This window comes from Melospiza georgiana, chromosome 5 (assembly GCF_028018845.1).
Source record: "Melospiza georgiana isolate bMelGeo1 chromosome 5, bMelGeo1.pri, whole genome shotgun sequence".
NCBI lineage: Eukaryota > Metazoa > Chordata > Aves > Passeriformes > Passerellidae > Melospiza > Melospiza georgiana.
The window spans coordinates 67,461,112-67,481,572 of NC_080434.1; the positions used below are offsets into that span (position 1 = coordinate 67,461,112).

Below are 20,461 nucleotides of genomic sequence, written 5' to 3' on the forward strand. Positions count from 1 at the left end.
AAAGGGAAGGAAAGGGAAAAGGGAAGGAAAGGGAAAAGGGGAAGGAAAGGGAAAAGGGAAGGAAAGGGAAAAGGGAAGGAAAGGGAAAAGGGAAGGAAAGGGAAAAGGGAAGGAAAGGGAAAAGGGAAGGAAAGGGAAAAGGGAAGGAAAGGGAAAAGGGAAGGAAAGGAAAAGGGAAGGAAAGGGAAAAGGGAAGGAAAGGGAAAAGGGAAGGAAAGGGAAAAGGGAAGGAAAGGGAAAAGGGAAGGAAAGGGAAAAGGGAAGGAAAGGGAAAAGGGAAGGAAAGGGAAAAGGGAAGGAAAGGGAAAAGGGAAGGAAAGGGAAAAGGGAAGGAAAGGGAAAAGGGAAGGAAAGGAAAAGGGAAGGAAAGGGAAAAGGGAAGGAAAGGGAAAAGGGAAGGAAAGGGAAAAGGGAAGGAAAGGGAAAAGGGAAGGAAAGGGAAAAGGGAAGGAAAGGGAAAAGGGAAGGAAAGGGAAAAGGGAAGGAAAGGGAAAAGGGAAGGAAAGGGAAAAGGAAGGAAAGGGAAAAGGGAAGGAAAGGGAAAAGGGAAGGAAAGGGAAAAGGGAAGGAAAGGGAAAAGGGAAGGAAAGGGAAAAGGGAAGGAAAGGGAAAAGGGAAGGAAAGGGAAAAGGGAAGGAAAGGGAAAAGGGAAGGAAGGGAAAAGGAAGGAAAGGGAAAAGGGAAGGAAAGGGAAAAGGGAAGGAAAGGGAAAAGGGAAGGAAAGGGAAAAGGGAAGGAAAGGGAAAAGGGAAGGAAAGGGAAAAGGGAAGAAAGGGAAAGGGAAGGAAGAAAGGGAAGGGATCTGGTTCCATTGGTGCTCCTGGGAGCTCTGATGTCCCAGACTCCTCCCCAGCTCTGTTCCCCCACCTTTCCCCACTGAGCCCTTTTCCTTCCCAGCTCCTTCTTTCCATCCAAGCCTTTCCCCTGAAGAACATGAGCTGCCCTCAGCCCCCAGCAATGACCCTGCTGCTCCCCCAGAGGAGCTCCCCCAGCTCCAACCTGGTTCATTTTCCCTGCAGCTTGCAGGGATGGAGCCCCTGGGGAGCTGGGCATGCCTGGGGGGTCCCTGGGGGGCTCACCGGGGAAATGTTGGGGCTGAGCTGGGACCCTGTGAAAGTCCTGGGGGAGCTGGGCTCTGGAGTTGGGCAAACCAAGGATTTAAACCCAAATTCCCGCTGTGCCCTGCCTGGAGCACAGAGCACCCCCAGCCCTGCAGGAGGAGGGAGCCTGGCTGCTGCTCCAGGCTCCAGCTCTGCTGCCCAAAGCTTTCTCCAGATCTGCCTTTCCAAGGAATGTTCCTGTGCCTCTGTTCCAGTGTCCCCCCTGGGCACCCCAAAACCCCATCGTGGCGTGGGGGACCCTGGATGGGCACCAGGTGCCCCCAAAGCTGCTCTCACTCCCCTCTCAGCTGGGCAGGGAGAGAAAACACAACAAAAATCCCATCTGGGGATGAGGGCAGGGAGAGATCCCTCAGAACCCACTGGAACGGGCGCAAGAGATGGAGGAGATCAGTTTAATTTATTAATTTCATTTATTGCCAATCCAACCAGAGCAGGGCAACAAGAAATAACCCCAAATTTTAAATCCCTTTCCCCCACCCCCTCCTTCCTTCCCAGGCTCTCCTCCTGCTTCTCTCCCTCCTCCTTCCCAGTGCTGCAGGGGGACAGGGAATGGGGCTGTGCTCAGTCCATCACACATGGTCACTGTGCTCCTTCCTCCTCCTCCTCCTCCTTCCTCCTTCCTCCTCCTCCTCCTCCTCCTTCTTCTTCTGACACCCTGCCCCTGCTCCAATGTGGGCTTCCCTTGGAGTCACAGCTCCTTCAGGGCTCCTTCAGGGGTCACAGCTCCTTCAGGGACTTCTCATGGGGCCAAATCTCCTTCAAGGGCTTCTTTTGGGGTCACAGCTCCTTCAGGGGCTTCTTAAGGGGTCGCAGCTCCTTCAGGGATTCCTTATGGGGCCAAACCTCCTTCTGGAGCTTCTCTTGGGGTTCAGTCCCCTTCAGGGGCTTCCCATAGGGTCACAGCTCCTTCAGGAATTTCTTATGGGGTTCAGTCCCCTTCAAGAGCCTCCCATGGCATCACAGCTCCTTCAGGGGCTTCCCTTGGGGTCACAGCTCCAGATCTCCTCACAGGAGCCCCCCCTGGAGCCCCTCTACCCCAAACCCCATTTCTGAGTGAGCTCACCCCATGGCTGGGGGTCATTCCCCATTTCTGGATGAGCTCACCCCATGGCTGGGGGTCATTCCCCATTTCTGGATGAGCTCACAGCATGGTTTGGGGTCATTCCCTGTTTCTGGATGAGCTCACCCCAATCCTTGGGGTTATTCCCCATTTCTGGATGAGCTCACCCCAATCCTTGGGGTTATTCCCCATTTCTGGATGAGCTCACCCCAATCCTGGGGGTTATTCCCATTTCTGGATGAGCTCACCCCAATCCTGGGGGTTATTCCCATTTCTGGATGAGCTCACCCCAATCCTTGGGGTTATTCCCATTTCTAGATGAGCTCACACCAAGGCTGTGGGGATATTTACCCCCCACAAAAAAAACCCCAAAATTGGATCAAACCGTTGTTTTTGGTGGGGGATCTCCCCCTCCTCCCAGGCAGGGAAGCACAAGTTGCCAGCCTGGATGGATCTGGTGGATTGAATCAGCCAAGGAATTGATATTCTGCTGGGATGGCACCAAAATGTGATAGTCTTCTGTCACTCCACATGGGCTGGGGATAAACAGATTCTCTCCCCTCTGCTGTCAGCAAACACGGCTGTGGCAGCAGCAGCTCCCGGAGAGGGGAAAGGGGGAAAGGGGGGGAAAAGGGGTTTTGGGCAGCCTCCATCCCCACATGAATGTGGGATTTGGGGCAGCCTGATCCTCACACAGATCTGGGATGGAATTGGGGCAGCTCCATCCCCACACAGAGCCTTGGGGACAGGTTTGGGGCAGCCTTCATCCTGGGATGGGCCTTGAGGACGGGTTTGGGGATGTGTTTGGGCAGCCTCCATCCCCACACACATCTGGGATGGATTTGGGGCAGCCTCCATCCCCACACACATCTGGGATGGATTTGGGGCAGCTCCATCCTGGGATGAGTTTTGTGGATGGATTTGGGGGCAGCTCCATCCTCACACAGATCTGGGATTTGGGGCAGCCTCCATCCTGGGATGGGCCTTTGGGGACAGGTTTGGGGCAGCCTGATCCTCACACAGATCTGGGATGGATTTGGGGCAGCTCCATCCTCACACAGAGCCCTGGAGACAGGTTTGGGGCAGCTCCCATCCCAGGATGAGCCCTTTAGGATGGATTTGGGGCAGCCTGATCGTCTCACAGATCTGAGATGGATTTGGGGCAGCTCCATCCTGGGATGAGCCTTGGGGACAGGTTTGGGGCAGCCTGATCCTCTCACAAATCTGGGATTTGGGGCAGCCTCCATCCTGGGATGAGTCTTGGGGAGGATTTTAGGCAGCCTCCATCCCCACACAGAGCCTGGATGGGCCTTGAGGACGGGTTTGGGGATGGATTTGGGGCAGCCTCCATCCCCACACAGATTTGGGATAAGTCCTTGGGGCATGGGGAGCCCTCCCAGCTTTGGCAGGGCTGGGTTGGATCCATGGCTTTGGTTTCCTTTGGAGAGGAGCTGGAGAGAGAGGGAGCCTGGGGGGGCTGGGTTTGGGGTCAGGGCTGAGTTTGGGGCCAGGGCTGGGTTTGGGTCAGGGCTGGGGCCAGGACTGACCCCATAGCTCCAGGGCTGTCCCTGCAGGGCTCTGGGGGCAGCTCAGAGCCTCCAGCAGCGACCCCAAATCTCAGGGATGTCAGGGCCAGATGGGAGCAGGGTCCTGCTCCTCATCCCCTGTCCCCGTCCCCATCCCCATCCCCATCCCCATCCCCATCCCCATCCCTGCCCCTGTCCCCAGGGACACGTAGCTGTCACCTCGGGCAGCCAAAGTTCTGCTTCAGCATCAGCTCCAAGGAAAAGCAAACAAATGACAAAAGAAATGACAAAACACAATTTCCCCGCTCTTTCCTATTCCCCTTTTCACTCCTCAGAGCCCCTTTTCCATCCCTTCCTCCCAAAGATTTGGGGTTCACTAAAGGCGATCAGTGCTGAGTTACCCAAAATCAGAAACTGCTTCGGCAGGAGGGAAGGAAAGAGGAAAACGGGCAATGATGGCTCTGCAGCCACTGGGCACAGCAGCAGAAATACCACAGTGAAACAGGGCAATCATTTTTCCCTGGGCGGCAAAACTCGGGATTTTTTTGTTTCAGGGCATTCGTACTTTTCCCTGGGTGGCAGAAATACAGGATTTTTTGGTTTCAGATGTATTTTTTAATTCCTCCTTCACTGGAAGTGCTGCTCCTGGATTTCCAGCCCTGCCCTGCCTCCCTCTCCAGCGCATTCCCTCTGTTTGCTGTCCCTGTGCTTTCCTGGGGATTGATCCTAATCCTCCAAACAATTTCCCGGGGTGCGAAGGTGCAGACATTTCTTATCCCACTAATCTGGGCCAGACAATTCCGCAAACGACTCCGGTGCCCCCGAGCTTGGCGTTATCAGCCCGGATCGTTATCAGTTTAGATCGTTATCACTCAGATCTTTATCAGCTCAGATCATTATCAATTCAGATCGTTATCAGCTCCCCAAAGGGCACTGCTGGCCGTGGTCAGAGCAGGAGCTGCAATTCCACTGGGAATTGCTCCTGGAATTGGGAAAAACTCCAAGAGTCCAATCATGCCCAGCACAGCCAGGGCCACCACTGTCCCATGTCCCCAAGTGCCACATCCACAAGGCTGGAAATCCCTCAGGGATGGGCACTCCAAACCTCCCTGGGCACTTCCAGTGCCTGACCCCCCTTTCCATGGGGAAATTCCTGCCGATGTCCACACCAGACCCTCCCCTGAGGCCGTTCCCTCTGCTCCTGTCCCTGTTCCCTGGAGCAGAGCCCGACCCCCCGGCTGTGCCCTCCTGGCAGGAGCTGTGCAGAGCCACAAGGGCCCCCTGAGCCTCCTTTGCTCCAGGCTGAGCCCCTGCCCAGCTCCCTCAGGGATTGTGCAGCCCCTTCCCAGCTCCCTCAGGGATTGTGCAGCCCCTTCCCAGCTCCCTCAGGGATTGTGCAGCCCCTGCCCAGCTCCCTCAGGGATTGTGCAGCCCCTTCCCAGCTCCCTCAGGGATTGTGCAGCCCCTGCCCAGCTCCCTCAGGGATTCTGCAGCCCCTTCCCAGCTCCCTCAGAGATTCTCCAGCCCTTCCCAGCTCTCTCAGGAACTCTCCAGGCCCTGCCCTGGCCACGCTTCCAGACCTTCCCTGTCCTTTTTCTCACAGATGTCATGCAGTAACATTTGGGGTGGTTTTTCAGGCGTTTTTGGGCTTTCACCTGTCAGTGTTTCATTATTAGCCCAGCCTATTACACAATTAAGGTGAACCTCTCTTGTCCCGTTCACCAGCCCTTCCCTCACTCTGGAGTCCGCCTTTCCCCGCCGGACTACATTTCCCATGGTGCCCCGCGCCAAGCGCATTCCCCATTGGCTACCGGAGCGGGCGCGGCCCCGCCCCTGTGTAGCCGGCGGACTCCATGTCCCGACGTGCCCCGCGGCAGCTGCGGTTGGCCGCAGCCAATCAGCGCGGGGCCGGCGGGGGGCGTGGCCGGGCGGCGGGGGAGGCTGTTTAAAGTGGCGCTTGCGGGATGGCGGAGCCGGCGGACTATCCCCCGTTCCAGCTGGGGAAGCCCCGCTTCGAGCAGGTACTGCCGGCGGCGGGAGGCGGCGGGGGGGACACCGGGAGCGGCGGCGAGAGCTGCCCTCGCCCCGCGCGCGGTATCGCCCCCCCACCCGCGAACGGAGCCCCCCGCTCTCCGCTCCACTCCGCCCCGCCCCTCCCGCGGTTACCGCGCGCCCATTGGCCCGCAGCCCCCGCGCCATTGGCCGGCCGAGCTGTCAGTCAGAGCCGCCGCCCCCTGCCCGCGGCGGGCGCTGCGCGGCCCCGCGGCCCCTGTGGCGCGGCGCGCAGCGCGGCGGGCGCGGGGCTCGGGATCGTCGGTTCGATCCCCCGTGGCGGCGGGCAGGGGCCCGGTGCGGCATGGCGCGGGCTCGTCCTTGCCCCGAGGGGCTCGTCCTTGTCCCGGGGGTCCCCTGCCAGGCTGGCTGGGAGAGGAGGAGCAGCTCTGGGATGGGGCGGGGCTCCCAGAACCAGGGGTGCTCCAGGTGGGCGCTTTGCCAGCCCCACCAGGCAATGCCCAGCTCTGGTGCCAAGGGATGGAGGGGGGGTGTGACCCCCAGGATGGTGTCAGGTTAACAGAATGTGACCGATAGAACAGCTGGCACCTCCACAGCTGCCAGCTGAGATGGGCAGAGCAGCCCCTGGTCAGTCACACGCCTGTGCCCAGGTGAGCAGGGCAGGGGCAGGTGGGATATGTTGCCACCCACTGTGGATGACCAGAGAGGACTAGTTGTGCTGGTGGAACTATTGAGGCTGATAAAAAGGCTGATAAACCTCTGTCAGTCCCTCCTGAGCTGGGCAGGACTCCCTGGAGGAGCTGCTCCTTACCTTGGGTGTGTCAGTGTGTCCTACCACTGGGACAGCTCCCATGGGGTGACCATTCCCACCATCCACAACAATCCAGAGCCCCTGTTCAACCCGTTTAACCCCTATTTAATCCCTGTTTAACCCCTATGTAACCACAGGCTGACTCCACACCTGTGCTTGGCGTGACCCAGCACCTTTGGGCTGAGCTGTGGATTTCCCAGGGAGCATCCCATATTGGGGCCATTCCATGGTGGGGCCATTCCAGGGTGGATCTCCTGCCTCTCCCGCATCCCTCTGGGCTTGGAGCAACGTGGGACAGTGCAGGGGTCAAGGGAATGGGAATGGGAATGGGAAGGGCTTTGGGATTCCAGAGGTCACAGAGCACATCTCAGAGCCCCAGGGAGGGCTGACTCCCCTGGGAACAGGCAGGACGCTCCAGCTGGGCAGTTTTCAATGAGGAGGAGGAGGAGGAGGAGACACTCCCTGCCCTTCCTGCCCAGCACAGCCCTGGCAGAGTTCCTGTGTTCTCCTCATTCAGGAGCTGCTGGCACTGGGGGCAGCCCTGGGGAACCTGCCAGGGCTGGGGCAGGCAGTGAGGGTCCCCCTGTGCTGGGAGAGCCCTTGGGAGGGGATTCCTAGGGAATGCTTTGCCAGGGGGGCACTCTGAGCATGGCAAACCCCCTTTCTGTGCCCTGGGGCTTCATCCCTGCCCTGGGCATTGCCAGGAGCTGTGGCAGGGCTGAGGTGCTGCTGTGCTGCTGGCTCCATCCCACATTCCTGCCTGCCCAAGGCTGGGATCCAGCAGCACTGTGGGGTCACACAGGGAGGAGGGGTTGGCATATTCCCAGGGTTTGTGGATCCTGGCTGGCTCTGCCCTGTTTGGGATGCAGCACCACTCACATCCCTGCTCCCAGCACGGCCTGGGAGAGCCCAGCCTCTAAATCCCTGGTTCAAAATCTTCCATGAGAGCCCAGCCTCTCCATCCCTGTCTGGGACCCCTCCATCTCTGTCCCAGCCCCTCCATTCCTTTATTTCCCCCATCCTGCCTGTGGTGTTTCCCCCAGATTTTATTCTGGAGGAGCCCCAGCTCATTCCCAGGGGATCAGGGACCCCCAAAGCTTCCCTGCCAGGAGTTCTGGGCTTTCCCAGCCCTCCCTGCTCTGCCCAGCTTTGGTTCAGTGTCTGAGATCTCAGCTGGAGCTGCCAGAGCCTGCTCCTTCTTCAGGGCAGGGTGCTGAAATCCCAAATTCCAGCCTGCTCCTTCTTTGGGGCAGGATTCTGAAATTCCAAATTCCAGCCTGCTCCTTGTTCAGGATCAGGGAGCTGAAATCCCAAATTCCAGCCTGCTCCTTGTGTAGGGCAGGATGCTGAGCTGAAATCCCAAATTCCAGCCTTGTTTAGGTCAGGGTGCTGAAATCCCAAATTCCAGCCTGCTCCTTGTTCAAGATGCTGAAATCCCAAATTCCAGCCTGCTCCTTGTTTAGAATGCTGAGCTGGAATCCCAAATTCCAAATTTTCCCTTCTCCAGGGAACATCCCCAGCTCTCCCAGCCTGGCTCCAGCCCTGGGGTCTCCTCTGGATTTATTCCAGCAGCTCCACATCCCCCTGCTGTTGCTCTTTTTATCCCCTCCATCACCCAGGACTGGGTTTAAAGGGGAATTTGTTGGTTTCTGTCCCATGTTCTGGGTTTTAACGCCCAGCTCCCGCTCCTGCCAGGTTCCTGTGCCCTGCCCCTGGTGCAGGAGCTTCTCCCATTGGAATCCTGGCTCCTCAACTTTGGAAAACCAAATTAAAGCCATCAAAGGGTTCCAGTTTTAGCCTAAACTTGCTGTGGGCTGTCACAACCCTGGCTGTGCTTTGTCACAGTCCCATTGCTCAATGGCTTTGATTTAATTTTGTTTGCTTTAGCTTAAATCTCTCTTAATTAATTAAAAGCTGACCTGAGCCTGGTTTTGAGCTCAGCCCCATCCCAAGCCTGCATGTTTTTTGCTCTGGTTTAATTAAACCCTGTTTAAAAGCAGGCTGTAATTAAAGTGGTGAGGCTGTCCATGCCTGCCCAGCTCCTCGGGATTCCTCTCCTGCTGAAGGTGATTAACAGCTCCCTAATGGCCTCTCACCTTCTCCCAGATCCTGCAGCTGTTCCCTTTGGTCTGGGCAGGATGGGGAGCTGAAATCCCAAATTCCAGCCTGCTTCTTGTTTAGGGCAGGGTGCTGAGCTGAAATCCCAAATTCCAGCCTGCTCCTTGTTTAGGATCAGCGAGCTGAAATCCCAAGTTCCAGCCTGCTCCTTGTTTAGGGCAGGATGGGGAGCTGAATCCCAAACTCCAGCCTGCTCCTTGTTTAGGGCAGGATCAGTGAGCTGAAATCCCAAATTCCAGCCTGCTCCTTGTTTAGGGCAGGGTGCTGAGCTGAAATCCCAAGTTCCAGCCTGCTCCTTGTTCAGGATCAGGGAACTGAAATCCCAAATTCCAGCCTGCTCCTTGTTTAGGGCAGGATCAGTGAGCTGAAATCCCAAGTTCCAGCCTGCTCCTTGTTTAGGGCAGGATCGGGGAGCTGAAATCCCAAATTCCAGCCTGCCCCCAAACCCATGGCTTTTGGGACCAGCTGCACCTCCAGGGCCCAGCTCCAGGATGTTCCCTGTGAGGGAATTGACATTCCCGGGCACCTCCTGGTGCTGCAGCCTGCTGGGAAGTGCTCCCAAAATAGCCCAAATTCATCAGGAAATGGGTGATTTGCACTGTGCACCAGCTCCCTGCACCAGCTGCTCCAGGAGCCAGGGATGGGTATGGGGAGAGCCTGGCACAGGGCTGGGATGAGCCTGACACATGGAACCATCCCCAGCTCTCAGGGAAACTGAGGCAGGGCTGGCAGGGAGGGCTCAGAGCTGCTCCTGAGCCCAGGGCTGCTCCTCTCATCCCATTCCCATCTCCTGCCAGCTCTGGGTTTGCTGCACCACTGGGGAGTTTGTGAGGTCCCCAGGATGAGGTGAGAGATGAGGAGTCTGACTCCATGCTCTCAAAAATATATTATATTATATTATATTATATTATATTATATTATATTATATTATATTATATTATATTATATTATATTATATTATATTATATTATATTATATTATATTATATTATATTATATTATATTATATTATATTATATTATATTATATTATATTATATTATATTATATTATATTATATTAATTTATATTATATTAATTTATATTAATTTATATTATATTAATTTATTATATTACATTATATTAAATTTATTATGCTATACTAAAGAAAGGATTCAGACAGAAGGTTTAACAAGAATGATAATGAAAAACTCCTGACTGACTCCTCAGAGTCTGACACAACTGATGGTGATTGGTCATTAATTAAAACAATTCACATGGAACCAGTCAAACACTCACCTGTTGGTAAATGATCTCCAGGCCACATCCCAAAGCAGCAAACACAGGAGAAGCAATCAGATAATTATTGTTTGCATTCCTCTCTGAGGCTTCTCAGCTTCCCAGGAGCAAAATCCTGGGCAAAGAGGATTTTTCAGAAAATGTGACAGTGACAGATCAGGGAATCCCAGAGTGGTTTGGGATGGGAGGGACCCCAAATCCCACCCAGTGCCACCCATCCATGGCAGGGACACCTTCCACTGTCCCAGGTGGATCCAACCTGGCCTTGGGCACTGCCAGGGATCCAGGGGCAGCCACAGCAAATCTGGAAATTCCAGCCCCAGCCCCTCCCAGGGGAGAATTCCCCCCAAATTTCTGAATTATTAGTGAGGGGAATGGCAGATTTGTCTTTCCAAACAAGCTGTGGGGCTGCTGGTAGATAAAACCAGCACTGGGAGAAAAAAGAAACAATAGGAGGATTGCACTGATTGATGAATGGAAAAAGAGATTTGCTTTTACAAATAAACTTTGAGTTTGCTTAGAAATTAAATTGGACATTGAGGGATGAAAGAAACAATAGGGAAGAAGAAAAACCCCTACCTTCTATAAGAATTAAGAATTAAAGTGGAGGGTTGTACATTAGAGGGGAATCTTTGGGATCAGGCATTTTGGGAGGTCTGAACCTCTCAAGTACCTCAGGAATGGGGACAGAGAGAAGGGAAATGTGGCTGGAAATTGGGATAAAAAGGGAGGCTGTGTCCTCCAAAAATGTGAGAGACCCCAGGGGAATGCCCCATGGCCTCTCCCTTTATTGGAATAAAGCCAAAGGACTCCTCTGTCTCCTCTTTGGACATAAACCTCTGGTGTTTGTGGATTATTTATCCTAACATTGGGAATTGCTGGGGCTTGTTTTTTGTTTTGGATTTTGTTGGTTTGTTTTTTTTTTTTTTTTGCCTCATGTTTTGTATGCAGCTCTGTAAAAACCAATCCTGAATAGAAAAAAAAAGTTCCTTTGGCTTCCAGTGAGGAGAAGGAGCTGGGAATGAGCAGGGGCTGACCTGGATGAGGGGATGCCAGCACTGAGGCTGCCCTGTACTTCTCTGAGAGTGAAATCACGAGTGCCAGGCTGGGAGCAGCACACAAAGGGATCCTTGTTGGGCAGGGGCTGGCAGAGGGGCCAGGAACTGCAGGGAGGGAGCCCAGGGAGCCCTGGTGGGTTGGGATTGAGCCTGGCTCTGGTTTGAGCTCTGGGATTGAGCCTGGCTCTGGTTTGAGCTCTGGCATTGAGCCTGGCTCTGGTCTGAGCTCTGGGATTGAGCCTGGCTCTGGTTGAGTAGAGCCCTCATGGCCTGGGTTTGAGCTTGGCTCCAGTTTAAGCCTGGCTCTTCGCTTGAGCCTGGCTCTGGTTGAGTGGAGCCCAGGGAGCCTTGGTGGCTCTGGGCTTGAGCCTGGTTCTGGGATAGAGCTCTGGGAATGAGCCTGACTCTGGTTGAGTGGAGGCCAAGGAGCCCTGGTGGCTCTAGGTTTAACCCTGGCTCTGGGTTTGAGCCTGGTTCTAGTTGAGGTGGAGCTCAAGGAGTCCTCATGGTCTGGGTTTGAGCTTGGCTCTGGTTTAAGCCTGGCTCTGGATTTGAGGCTGGCTCTGGTTGAGTGGAGCCCAAGGAGCCCTCATGGCCCTGGGATTGAGCCTGGTTCTGGGTTTGGGCCTGGTTCTAGTTGAGGTGGAGCCCAAGGAGCCCTGGTGGCTCTGGGATTGAGCCTGGCTCTGATTTAAGCCTGGCTCTGGATTTGAGCCTGGATCTGGTTGAGGTGGAGCCCTCATGGTCTGGGTTTGAGCCTGGCTCTGGATTTGAGCCTGGCTCTGGATTAAGCCTGGCCCCAGTTTAAGCCTGCCTCTCAGAGCACTCTTGCTCTGGGGCAATGAGGCCCTGACTCACCAGAGTTCCACCAAACCTGTTCCGGCCCAGCCTCTCTGGTGGTTTTGGAGCTCTCTGACCCCAGAATGGGCAAGTTCAGGCAGCAGCACCTGGAAACAAATCCCTCCCTGCCTCGTGCCCTGGAAACAAATCCCTCCCTGCCTCGTGCCCTGGCACAGAATTCCCAGAACATTCCCAGCTGGGGCTGTCCCTGGATCCCTGGCAGTGTCCAAGGCCAGGCTGGACATGGGGCTGGAGCAGCCTGGGACAGTGGGAGGTGTCCCTGCCGTGGCAGGGGTGGCACTGGGTGGATTTGGGGTCCCTCCCATCCCAAACCATTCCCTGATTTTGGGGTTTGGGCACTCCCAGCTCCCCAGCCATGGCAGGGAATGTGGGGCTGGGATCACACCAGGCTGGGGCTGAGCTGCTCAGGCCTGGCCTTGAGCTGGGCCTTGGCCTGGGCTGGGCTTGGCCAGGCAGGGGCTCAGTGCCAGCCCAGGCCTGACCCTGGCACAGGCAGCAGCTCCCCGGGGCCTGGGCAGCTGGCAGAGGAGAGCTGGGCATTCCAGAGGGCATTTCCATGTGCCCCTGGAACCTGGGCTCTCCTTCCCCCTCCTTTGTCACCACTCCTTGGTCAGGGGGGTGTAAAACACTGATGTTCCCTTTCATTCCATTAATTTCCATTTCATTCTGTTTAATTTCCATTGAATTCCATTAATTCCATTTCATTCCATTTTATTCAATTTCATTCTGTTATTTTCCATTTAATTCCATTTAATTTCATTAATTCCAATAATTTCTATTCATTTCCATTGAATTCCATTTAATTTCCATTTAATCCCATTATTTTCCATTTAATCCCATTAATTTCCATTGGATTCTGTTAATTTCTATTTAATTCCATTAATTTAATTAATTTATATTAATTTCCATTGAATTCCATTGAATTTCCATTGAATACCATTAATTTCAATTTAATTCCATTAACTTCCATTTAATTCTGTTAATTTCCATTTCGTTCCATTAATTTACACTGAATTCCACTAATTTCTATTTAATTCCATTTAACTTGGTTTAATTCCATTTCATTCAATAATTTCCATTTCATTCCATGAATTCCAATAATTTCTAATAATTTCCATTTAATTCCATTTGGTGTTGCTGTTCTCAGAGTGGCACAGAGATAAAGGCGGGGGGAAGCCAAGGCCACTCAAATTTAGAATCCCCACATCCTGCTGGTGGTGAAGGCAGCAATCCCAGCTGGTTAGCAGTAAATCCAACAGGTTAGCAGTAATTGCAACTGGTTAAACAGCAATCCCAGCTGGTTAGCAGTAATTCCAAGTGTTATCAGTAAATTCATTATTGGTTAGCAGTAATTCCAGGTGTTTAACAGTAATTCCAGCTGGTTGACAGGAATTCCAAGTGTTAATTTAGCAGCAGTCCCAGCTGGTCAGCAGTAATTCCAGGTTGTTAGCAGTAATTCCAAGTATTTAGCAGCAATTCCAGCTGGTTAGAAGTAATTCCAAGTGTTTAACAGTAATTCTAGCTGGTTAGCAGCAATTTCAGATTGTTAGCAGCAATTCCAGCTGGTTAGCAATATTTTCCAGGTGTTTAAGAGTAATTCTAGCTGGTTAGCAGTAATCCCAAGTATTTAGCAGCAATTCCAAGTGTTAGTTTAGCAGCACTTCCAGCTGGTTAGCAATAATTCCAACAGGTTACCAGTAATTCCAGCTGGTTAGCAATAATTCCAGATGTTTAGCAATAACTCCAGGTGTTTGATAGTTTAGCTGTAATCCCAGCTGGTTAGCAGTAATTCCAGGTGTTTGTTTAGCAGCAGTCCCAGCTGGTTAGCAGTAAATCCAACAGGTTAGCAACAATTCCAGGTGTTTAACAATAATTCCAGCTGGTTAGCAGCAATTCCAGGATTTTAAACAATAATTCCAGCTGTTAGTCTAGCAGCAATCCCAGCTGGTTAGCAGCAATTCCAGCTGGTTAGCAATAATTCCAGGATGTTAGCAATAATTCCAGCTGTTAGTTCAGCAGTAATTCCAGGTGTTTAGTAATAATTCTAGGTTGTTAGCAATAATTCCAGGTGTTAGTTCAGCAGTAATTCCAGGTGTTAGTTTAGCAGCAATCCCAGCTGGTTAGCAATAATTCCGGGATGTTTGCAATAATTCCAGCTGTTAGTTCAGCAGTAATTCCAGGTGTTTAGCAATAATTCCAGCTGGTTAACAGTAATTCCAGGTGTTTAGCAGTAATTCCAGGATGCTAGCAGCAAGTCCAGCTGTTAGCTCAGCAGCATCCCAGCTGCCCTGGGCTCTGTGGGATGGGCAGGGGCTGTGGCTGCTGCTCTGGGGTTGCTCAATTCCTGACTCAGGGATTGCTCACTCCCCACCCACCCCTGGCACGTGTTGGGAGGGCTCTGTCATCTGCAGGGATCCCACACCCAAAATAAAAGGGAGGCAGCAAAATGTCAAACTCAAATCCACTCAGAAATACCAGAATTAGCATTAATTAGATCCATGCTAATTAAAAACCGCTGTGCTTTTTTCCTGGACTTGTGTGGAGCTGTTCTGTTCCATTGGAAGGTTCTTTTTTATTTTTTTGGGTGCAGAATGTGGAGGAATGCTGGAGTTTGTGGGGTCAGGCTGCAGTGGGGATCAGCAGTGCCATGGACAGGGCCCTGGCAGGGGGATCCCTGCAGGAATCAGGGGGGTTCCTGGAGGAATCAGGGGGGGATCCCTGCAGGAATCAGGGGGGTTCCTGGAGGAATCAGGGGGGGATCCCTGCAGGAATCAGGGGGGTTCCTGGAGGAATCAGGGGGGGATCCCTGCAGGAATCAGGGAGGGATTCCTGGAGGAATCAAGGGGGGATCCCTGCAGGAATCAGGGGGGTTCCTGGAGGAATCAGGGGGGGATCCCTGCAGGAATCAGGGGGGTTCCTGGAGGAATCAAGGGGGGATCCCTGCAGGAATCAGGGAGGGATTCCTGGAGGAATCAAGGGGGGATCCCTGCAGGAATCAGGGGGGGATCCTGGAGGAGCAGGGAAACAGCAGCACCACATTCTGGTGTGATTAAACACCATTCCCACTGCTCCATCCCCACTCCATGCCCATATTTATAACCCAGTAGGAGCTGGGCCATGTGAGGATGGAGAATTCCCAGAGCTCCTGGGGTCCCTGGCCATGATCCACGTCCCCAGGGACTCTGGGTGATGAGGAAAGGTCACTGGGCTGCCCTGAGCATTCTCAGGAATTCTCCTGCCCCAGGATCCTGGAATCCAGCTGGGGTAGGAGTGATGATGTTCATGTGTCCCAAGGGCTCAATATTTCATGGTCTGGTGCTTGGAGTTGGTAAAAACCCCACTGATATTTTTATTTTCACTGTCTAAATACTGAGTCATGTTTTCTCCTTTCCCCTGGAGCTGTCCATGACCTTCCCCTGCTGTTTCTCAGATCCTCTCCCCTCCTTGCAGACTTTTCCTGGCTCTGGAGGTGCCCAGGGTGCAGCTCTGAGCAGCCTGGGCTGGTTCTTGGTGGCACTTTGGAGTAATCCAGGCTGGCTGTGCCTGTGTGGGGATGGAAAAGCTGGGGAGAGCCTGAGGAGGCTTTTGCTGGGAGCAAAGGGAGGGATCCAGGGAATCCTGGAGTGCTTTGGGTTTCCTATCCCAAATCACCAGCAGAAAACCTCCTGTATTATTTATTTTCAGCTGATGCTTCATTCTGCAAAGGAAATAAACCCTGAAAGGCAATTTCTCACTGAATGTGATTATTGTTTTTTGTGTCTTGTTTTGCAGAGTTCATTCTATGGCAGATTCAGGCACTTCCTGGACATCATTGACCCCCGCACTCTGTTTGTGACTGAGGTAAAGTCTGCACTCCTCTTTGGGACAGGGCTGGGTGTCAGACAGCTGGAGGTGAAACCCAATCCCCCCTGTGAGCAGCAGAAGTGCTGAGCCCGTGTTTGCAGTGGGTTTGTGTCCCTCAGGTGATTGATTGCCCCAAGGAGTGAGAGCTGGTGAATCTGGAACAGAAACCTGCTGGTAAATCTGGAACAGAAACCTGCCTGGCACCAGGGAATCCTCACCCCCAGCTCCCTCTGCCACCCGAGCTGGCTTTTGGCAAAACTGCCTCTGATTTTGTCCTCTCAGGAAGAAAATCCCTGCAGGTTTTCATGGCAGAAATGCAGGTGGGGGGATGAGAGAGGAATTATGAATTCCATGGGGGAGTGAAGTTGTGGTGCAACTCTGCAGGGGCTGCACCCCAGACCTCTGGGCTGTGGTTTTTCCTCAGCTCTTGGCCTGGCTTTTCCTCACTTCTTTCCCTGTTTGTAGCAGGTTTTGGGGATCCTGCCCCTTCATTTCCATCTGGTGTTGCCCAGCTTTACCTCAGCTCTGTGCTTCCACCAGACAATGGCTGAGGGTGAAGGGGAGCCCTGGGGAAGGAACAGTTCTGCTCCTGCTCTGGAACTCTGCCCTTTGGCCAGGAAACTTCGGCATTTCAGTGAAGGGCAGCTGCTTTTTCCTTTTTATTGTATCTTTTTCCCAATGTCCACCCTGAACCTCCTGTCCCTGTTCTCCGGCTGTGCCCTCCTGGCAGGAGCTGTGCAGAGCCACAAGGGCCCCCTGAGCCTCCTTTGCTCCAGGCTGAGCCCCTTCCCAGCTCCCTCAGGGATTGTGCAGCCCCTTCCCAGCTCCCTCAGGGATTCTGCAGCCCCTTCCCAGCTCCCTCAGGGATTGTGCAGCCCCTTCCCAGCTCCCTCAGGGATTGTGCAGCCCCTTCCCAGCTCCCTCAGGGATTGTGCAGCCCCTTCCCAGCTCCCTCAGGGATTCTGCAGCCCCTTCCCAGCTCCCTCAGCCCCTCCTAGGGGCTCCATTCCCTTCCCAGCACTTTTTAAGGCTGAATTTCTGCTGCTCCTGGGGGATTTTCCTGCTGGGGGCTCTGCAGGGATGCAGAGGAGTTTGGGCTGAGCTCAGCTCCTGCTCTGAACCCCTTGGGGTGATCCCTGGCCTTCCCCTGGTCACCTGTTCAAAAAAGCCTTCCCAGATTTTTGGGATGTGAGTTCAGAGGGATCAGCTGCTGTAACTCCATTTTGGGGAGGTTCCTTCGGGAAGGTGAAATAAAAAGGAATAAAAAGAACCAAGCCTGAGTGGCCCAGTTTTATCCTAGGTGCAAACTGAGCAGTTTTGGGTGCCAGAGTGAATCCCAGCAGAGCAGGGAGGGCTGGTGTCCATCTCTGGGGCTGGGCTGAGCTTCAGGAATGGCCTGGGGGTACTGCAGGGAGGGAAATGCCCTCTGACATTTCCTCTGGGGTGTGAATTCCATGGCAGGGATGCCTCAGGAAACCTGAACATCCCCAGAAATTCCCTTTCCCTGGAGAAGCCTCTTGTGCCTGGGTGACTCCTCAGGCACAAAATCTGCTTTTTGCTCTCTCTGCTCTGGTGTTAAAATTATTGGGGTGTGCAGTTGAAGAACTCTGAGGTTTTTTTGCTTTCCTTTGTTAGCTGAGGGGGTGAATGAAAGGCAGGAGGGGTTTGCTGAGCCCAGGCTGGGCAGGGAGCTCCTGGCTGCATCTCCCAGGGCTCAGGGAACAAACAAATCCCTGCTTGCCTTGGAGGGGGAAAAGAGGAGATAAATCAGTGTCTGATGGGAGTGGAGGTGGACCCCATGGAAAATGCTGGGAAATGGGGTGATACTCAATTTAAAAAATATTTTAAAAATATTTTTATTTTATTGTAAATATTTTTATTTTGAATTTTTTACATCTTTATTTTAATCCTTTTTTTTTTTGGTGGCTGTGTGTTCCATGGTGGCATCCTGTGGTGGGGGCTGGAGGGGTGAGGGGTGCTGAGGATCACCAGTGCCACTCCTCCCTGCTCATTTATTTCTCTATAAAGCAGATTCTGAGCACAACTAGGAACTTCCTTGTGCTCCAGAGGTCCCTGAGGAGGGATCCTGGGGGAATGGCCCTGGGTCCTGCTGGGGCTGGGCTTTTATCTGCTGGGGACACTCACTCTGTGGCACTGGGCACAGCTGGGGGCACAGGGGCTGCAGCACGGCCCTGGCTGGGGTGGCAGTGAGGTGGCACTGGTGGCAGCAGTGGCAGTGAGGTGGCAGTGCTGGCACTGGGGTGGCAGTGAGGTGGCAATGGTGGTAGTGAGGTGGCAGTAGTGGCGGTGCAGGCAGTGGTGGTGTACTGGCAATGGGGTGGCGGTGAGGTGGCAGTGGTGGCAATGAGCTGGCAGTGGTGGCAGTACTGGATATGGTGGCAGTGAGGTGGCAGTGGTGGCAGTACTGGATATGGTGGCAGTGAGGTGGCAGTGGTGGCTGTGGGGTGACAGGATGTGGCACTTGGTGCCATGATCTAGTTGAGGTGTTAGAACATGGGTTGGACTCGATGATCTTAAAGGTCTCTTCCAACCTAGAATTTCTGTGATTCTGTGATTCTGTGACAGTGGTGGCCATGGTGGCAGTAGTGACAGTGGGATGACAGTGGTGGCAGTGAGGTGGCAGTGGGGTGGCAGTGGTGGCAGTGAGGTGGCAGTGGTGGCAGTAGGGTGACAGGGATGGCAGTGTGGTGGCAGAGCTGCAGCCCCTCTGGGGAGGACCTTTGGTGGCTCTCCTTCACCTCTGGTGGCTCTCATTCCCCTTTAGTGCCTCTCCTTCACCTTTTGGTGGCTCTCATTCACCTTTGGTGGCTCTCCTTCACCTTTGGTGGCTCTCATTCCCCTTTGGTGGCTCTCCTTCACCTTTTGGTGGCTCTCATTCACCTTTGGTGGCTCTCCTTCACCTTTGGTGGCTCTCATTCCCCTTTGGTGGCTCTCCTTCACCCTTTGGTGGCTCTCAATCCCCTTTGGTGGCTCTTCTTCACCCTTTGGTGGCTCTCATTCACCCTTTGGTGGCTCTCCTTCACCCTTTGGTGGCTCTCATTCCCCTTTGGTGGCTCTCATTCCCCTTTGGTGGCTCTCCTTCACCCTTTGGTGGCTCTCATTCCCCTTTGGTGGCTCTCATTCACCTTTGGTGGCTCTCCTTCACCTCTGGTGGCCCTCTTTCACCCTTTGGTGGCTCTCTTGACCCCCCCAGTGCCTCTCCATTGGACCCATCCCCTGGCAGCTGCACATCTGCAAACTGCTGCCCTCAGAGGGACCCTGTGTCCTGCAGAGTCACCAGTGCTGTCCCCAAGGTGCCCCTCAAGGTGCAGGGCCTGGCCTGGGGACATGGGAGGGACAAATGATGGCAGTAATAATTTAATTGCTGTGTATGAGGGAGGTTCCAGTGCAGGGCCTGGATGGGGATGAGTGGAGGCCAAATGGTTGCAGTAATTCTTTTAATTGCTCTGTAATGAGGAAGGTCCCAGTTCAGGGCCTGGATGGGGATGTGGAAGGACCACATAAAATTGAAATAATTGCAGTAATAATTTAATTGCTGTGTAATGAGGAAGGTCCCAGTGCAGGGCCTGGATGGGGATGCGTGGGGGCCAAATGATTGCAGTAATAATTTAATTACTGTGTAATGAGGAAGGTCCATAGGGAAGCAGATACTCTGATCAGGGGACTCGCCCCAATGCCATGAGCACTCTGGGAAGGAGGGAGGGCTCGCAGAAATTCCCAGTGAAATCAGAACCCAGGAGAGCTCCAGGGGCTGCCTCTTGCTGCCTTTGCTGTGTCTCATTGTTCGGAGCCTGGAGCTGCAGAGCATCTTGCATTGCCATATTTGGGGCTGAGATGGAAGCAGGATTAGATGTATGTTATTTATATGAACCATACCTTCTTACTCAGCAGATTGCCTGTCTGTGTTTATTCAGTGTCACAGCTGCTGGCTCCACTCGAACAAAAAGTTTCTGGCTCCTCTTGTCTGTCACTGTGGATCCAATACAATGGGGCCAGCTGGAGTCAAGTCTGGTGTCTGTGTGTCTGTGTCATCCTGGGGAGCCCAGGGACAGAGTCCAAACTGGGCTGGGCCACAGCTGCACCTGCACAGCTGCACCTGCACAGCTGCACCTGCACAGCTGCATCCATCCCCCCAATGCATCCCCCCAGAGCTGCATCCCCAGAGCTGCATCCCCCCAACTGCAGCTGCATCCACCCCAATGCATCCCCCAGCCAGAGCTGTGCAGCTGCTGGTGGTGGCCACGGGGCCCTTGGGTTGGGGCATGTCCCCTCCTGTTTTGGGGCACATCCCCCCTTGGGTTGGGGCACATCCCCCCCCTTGTTTTGAGGCACATCCCCCTTGGATTGGAGCACATGCCCTGAGCCATGGCTGGGCTGGAGGTGGGACCCCAGAGCTCAGGGCACACAGAGATCCTGCCCAAAATGCCACAGTGACAATCTCAGGGTGACAACAGTCCCAGGGTGACAAGCCCGGGGTGACAATCCCAGGGTGACAGTTCCAGTGTGAGCCTGGGGTGACAATCCCAGGGGTGACACCAGACTGTCTCCTGAGCCCAGTGTGACAATCCCAGGGTGACAGTCCCAGTGTGAGCCCAGGGTGATGCCAGGCTGTCCCCTGAGCCCAGGGTAACAGTCCCAGAGTGACAATACCAGGGTGACAGTTCCAGGGGTGACACCAAGCTGTCCCCTGAGCCCAGTTCATCTCTGGTGTCCCCAGAACCTGGTGCAGGCCTGGCCCTGCAGGGGCTGTGGC

At 53.8% G+C, this 20,461-nt stretch overlaps 1 protein-coding gene across 1 annotated transcript in view; it reads left to right on the forward strand.

Annotated features, from left to right (window-relative positions):
• The first annotated feature begins 5,638 nt into the window (after nt 1-5,638).
• SFXN5 (sideroflexin 5) overlaps nt 5,639-20,461 on the forward strand; it is a 107,867-nt gene continuing 93,044 nt past the window's right edge. The window contains exons 1-2 of the mRNA XM_058024925.1: nt 5,639-5,728; nt 15,616-15,684. Coding sequence (XP_057880908.1) covers nt 5,672-5,728; nt 15,616-15,684 — 126 coding nt within the window. The 5' untranslated portion in view covers nt 5,639-5,671. The remainder of the gene's footprint in view (nt 5,729-15,615; nt 15,685-20,461) is intronic.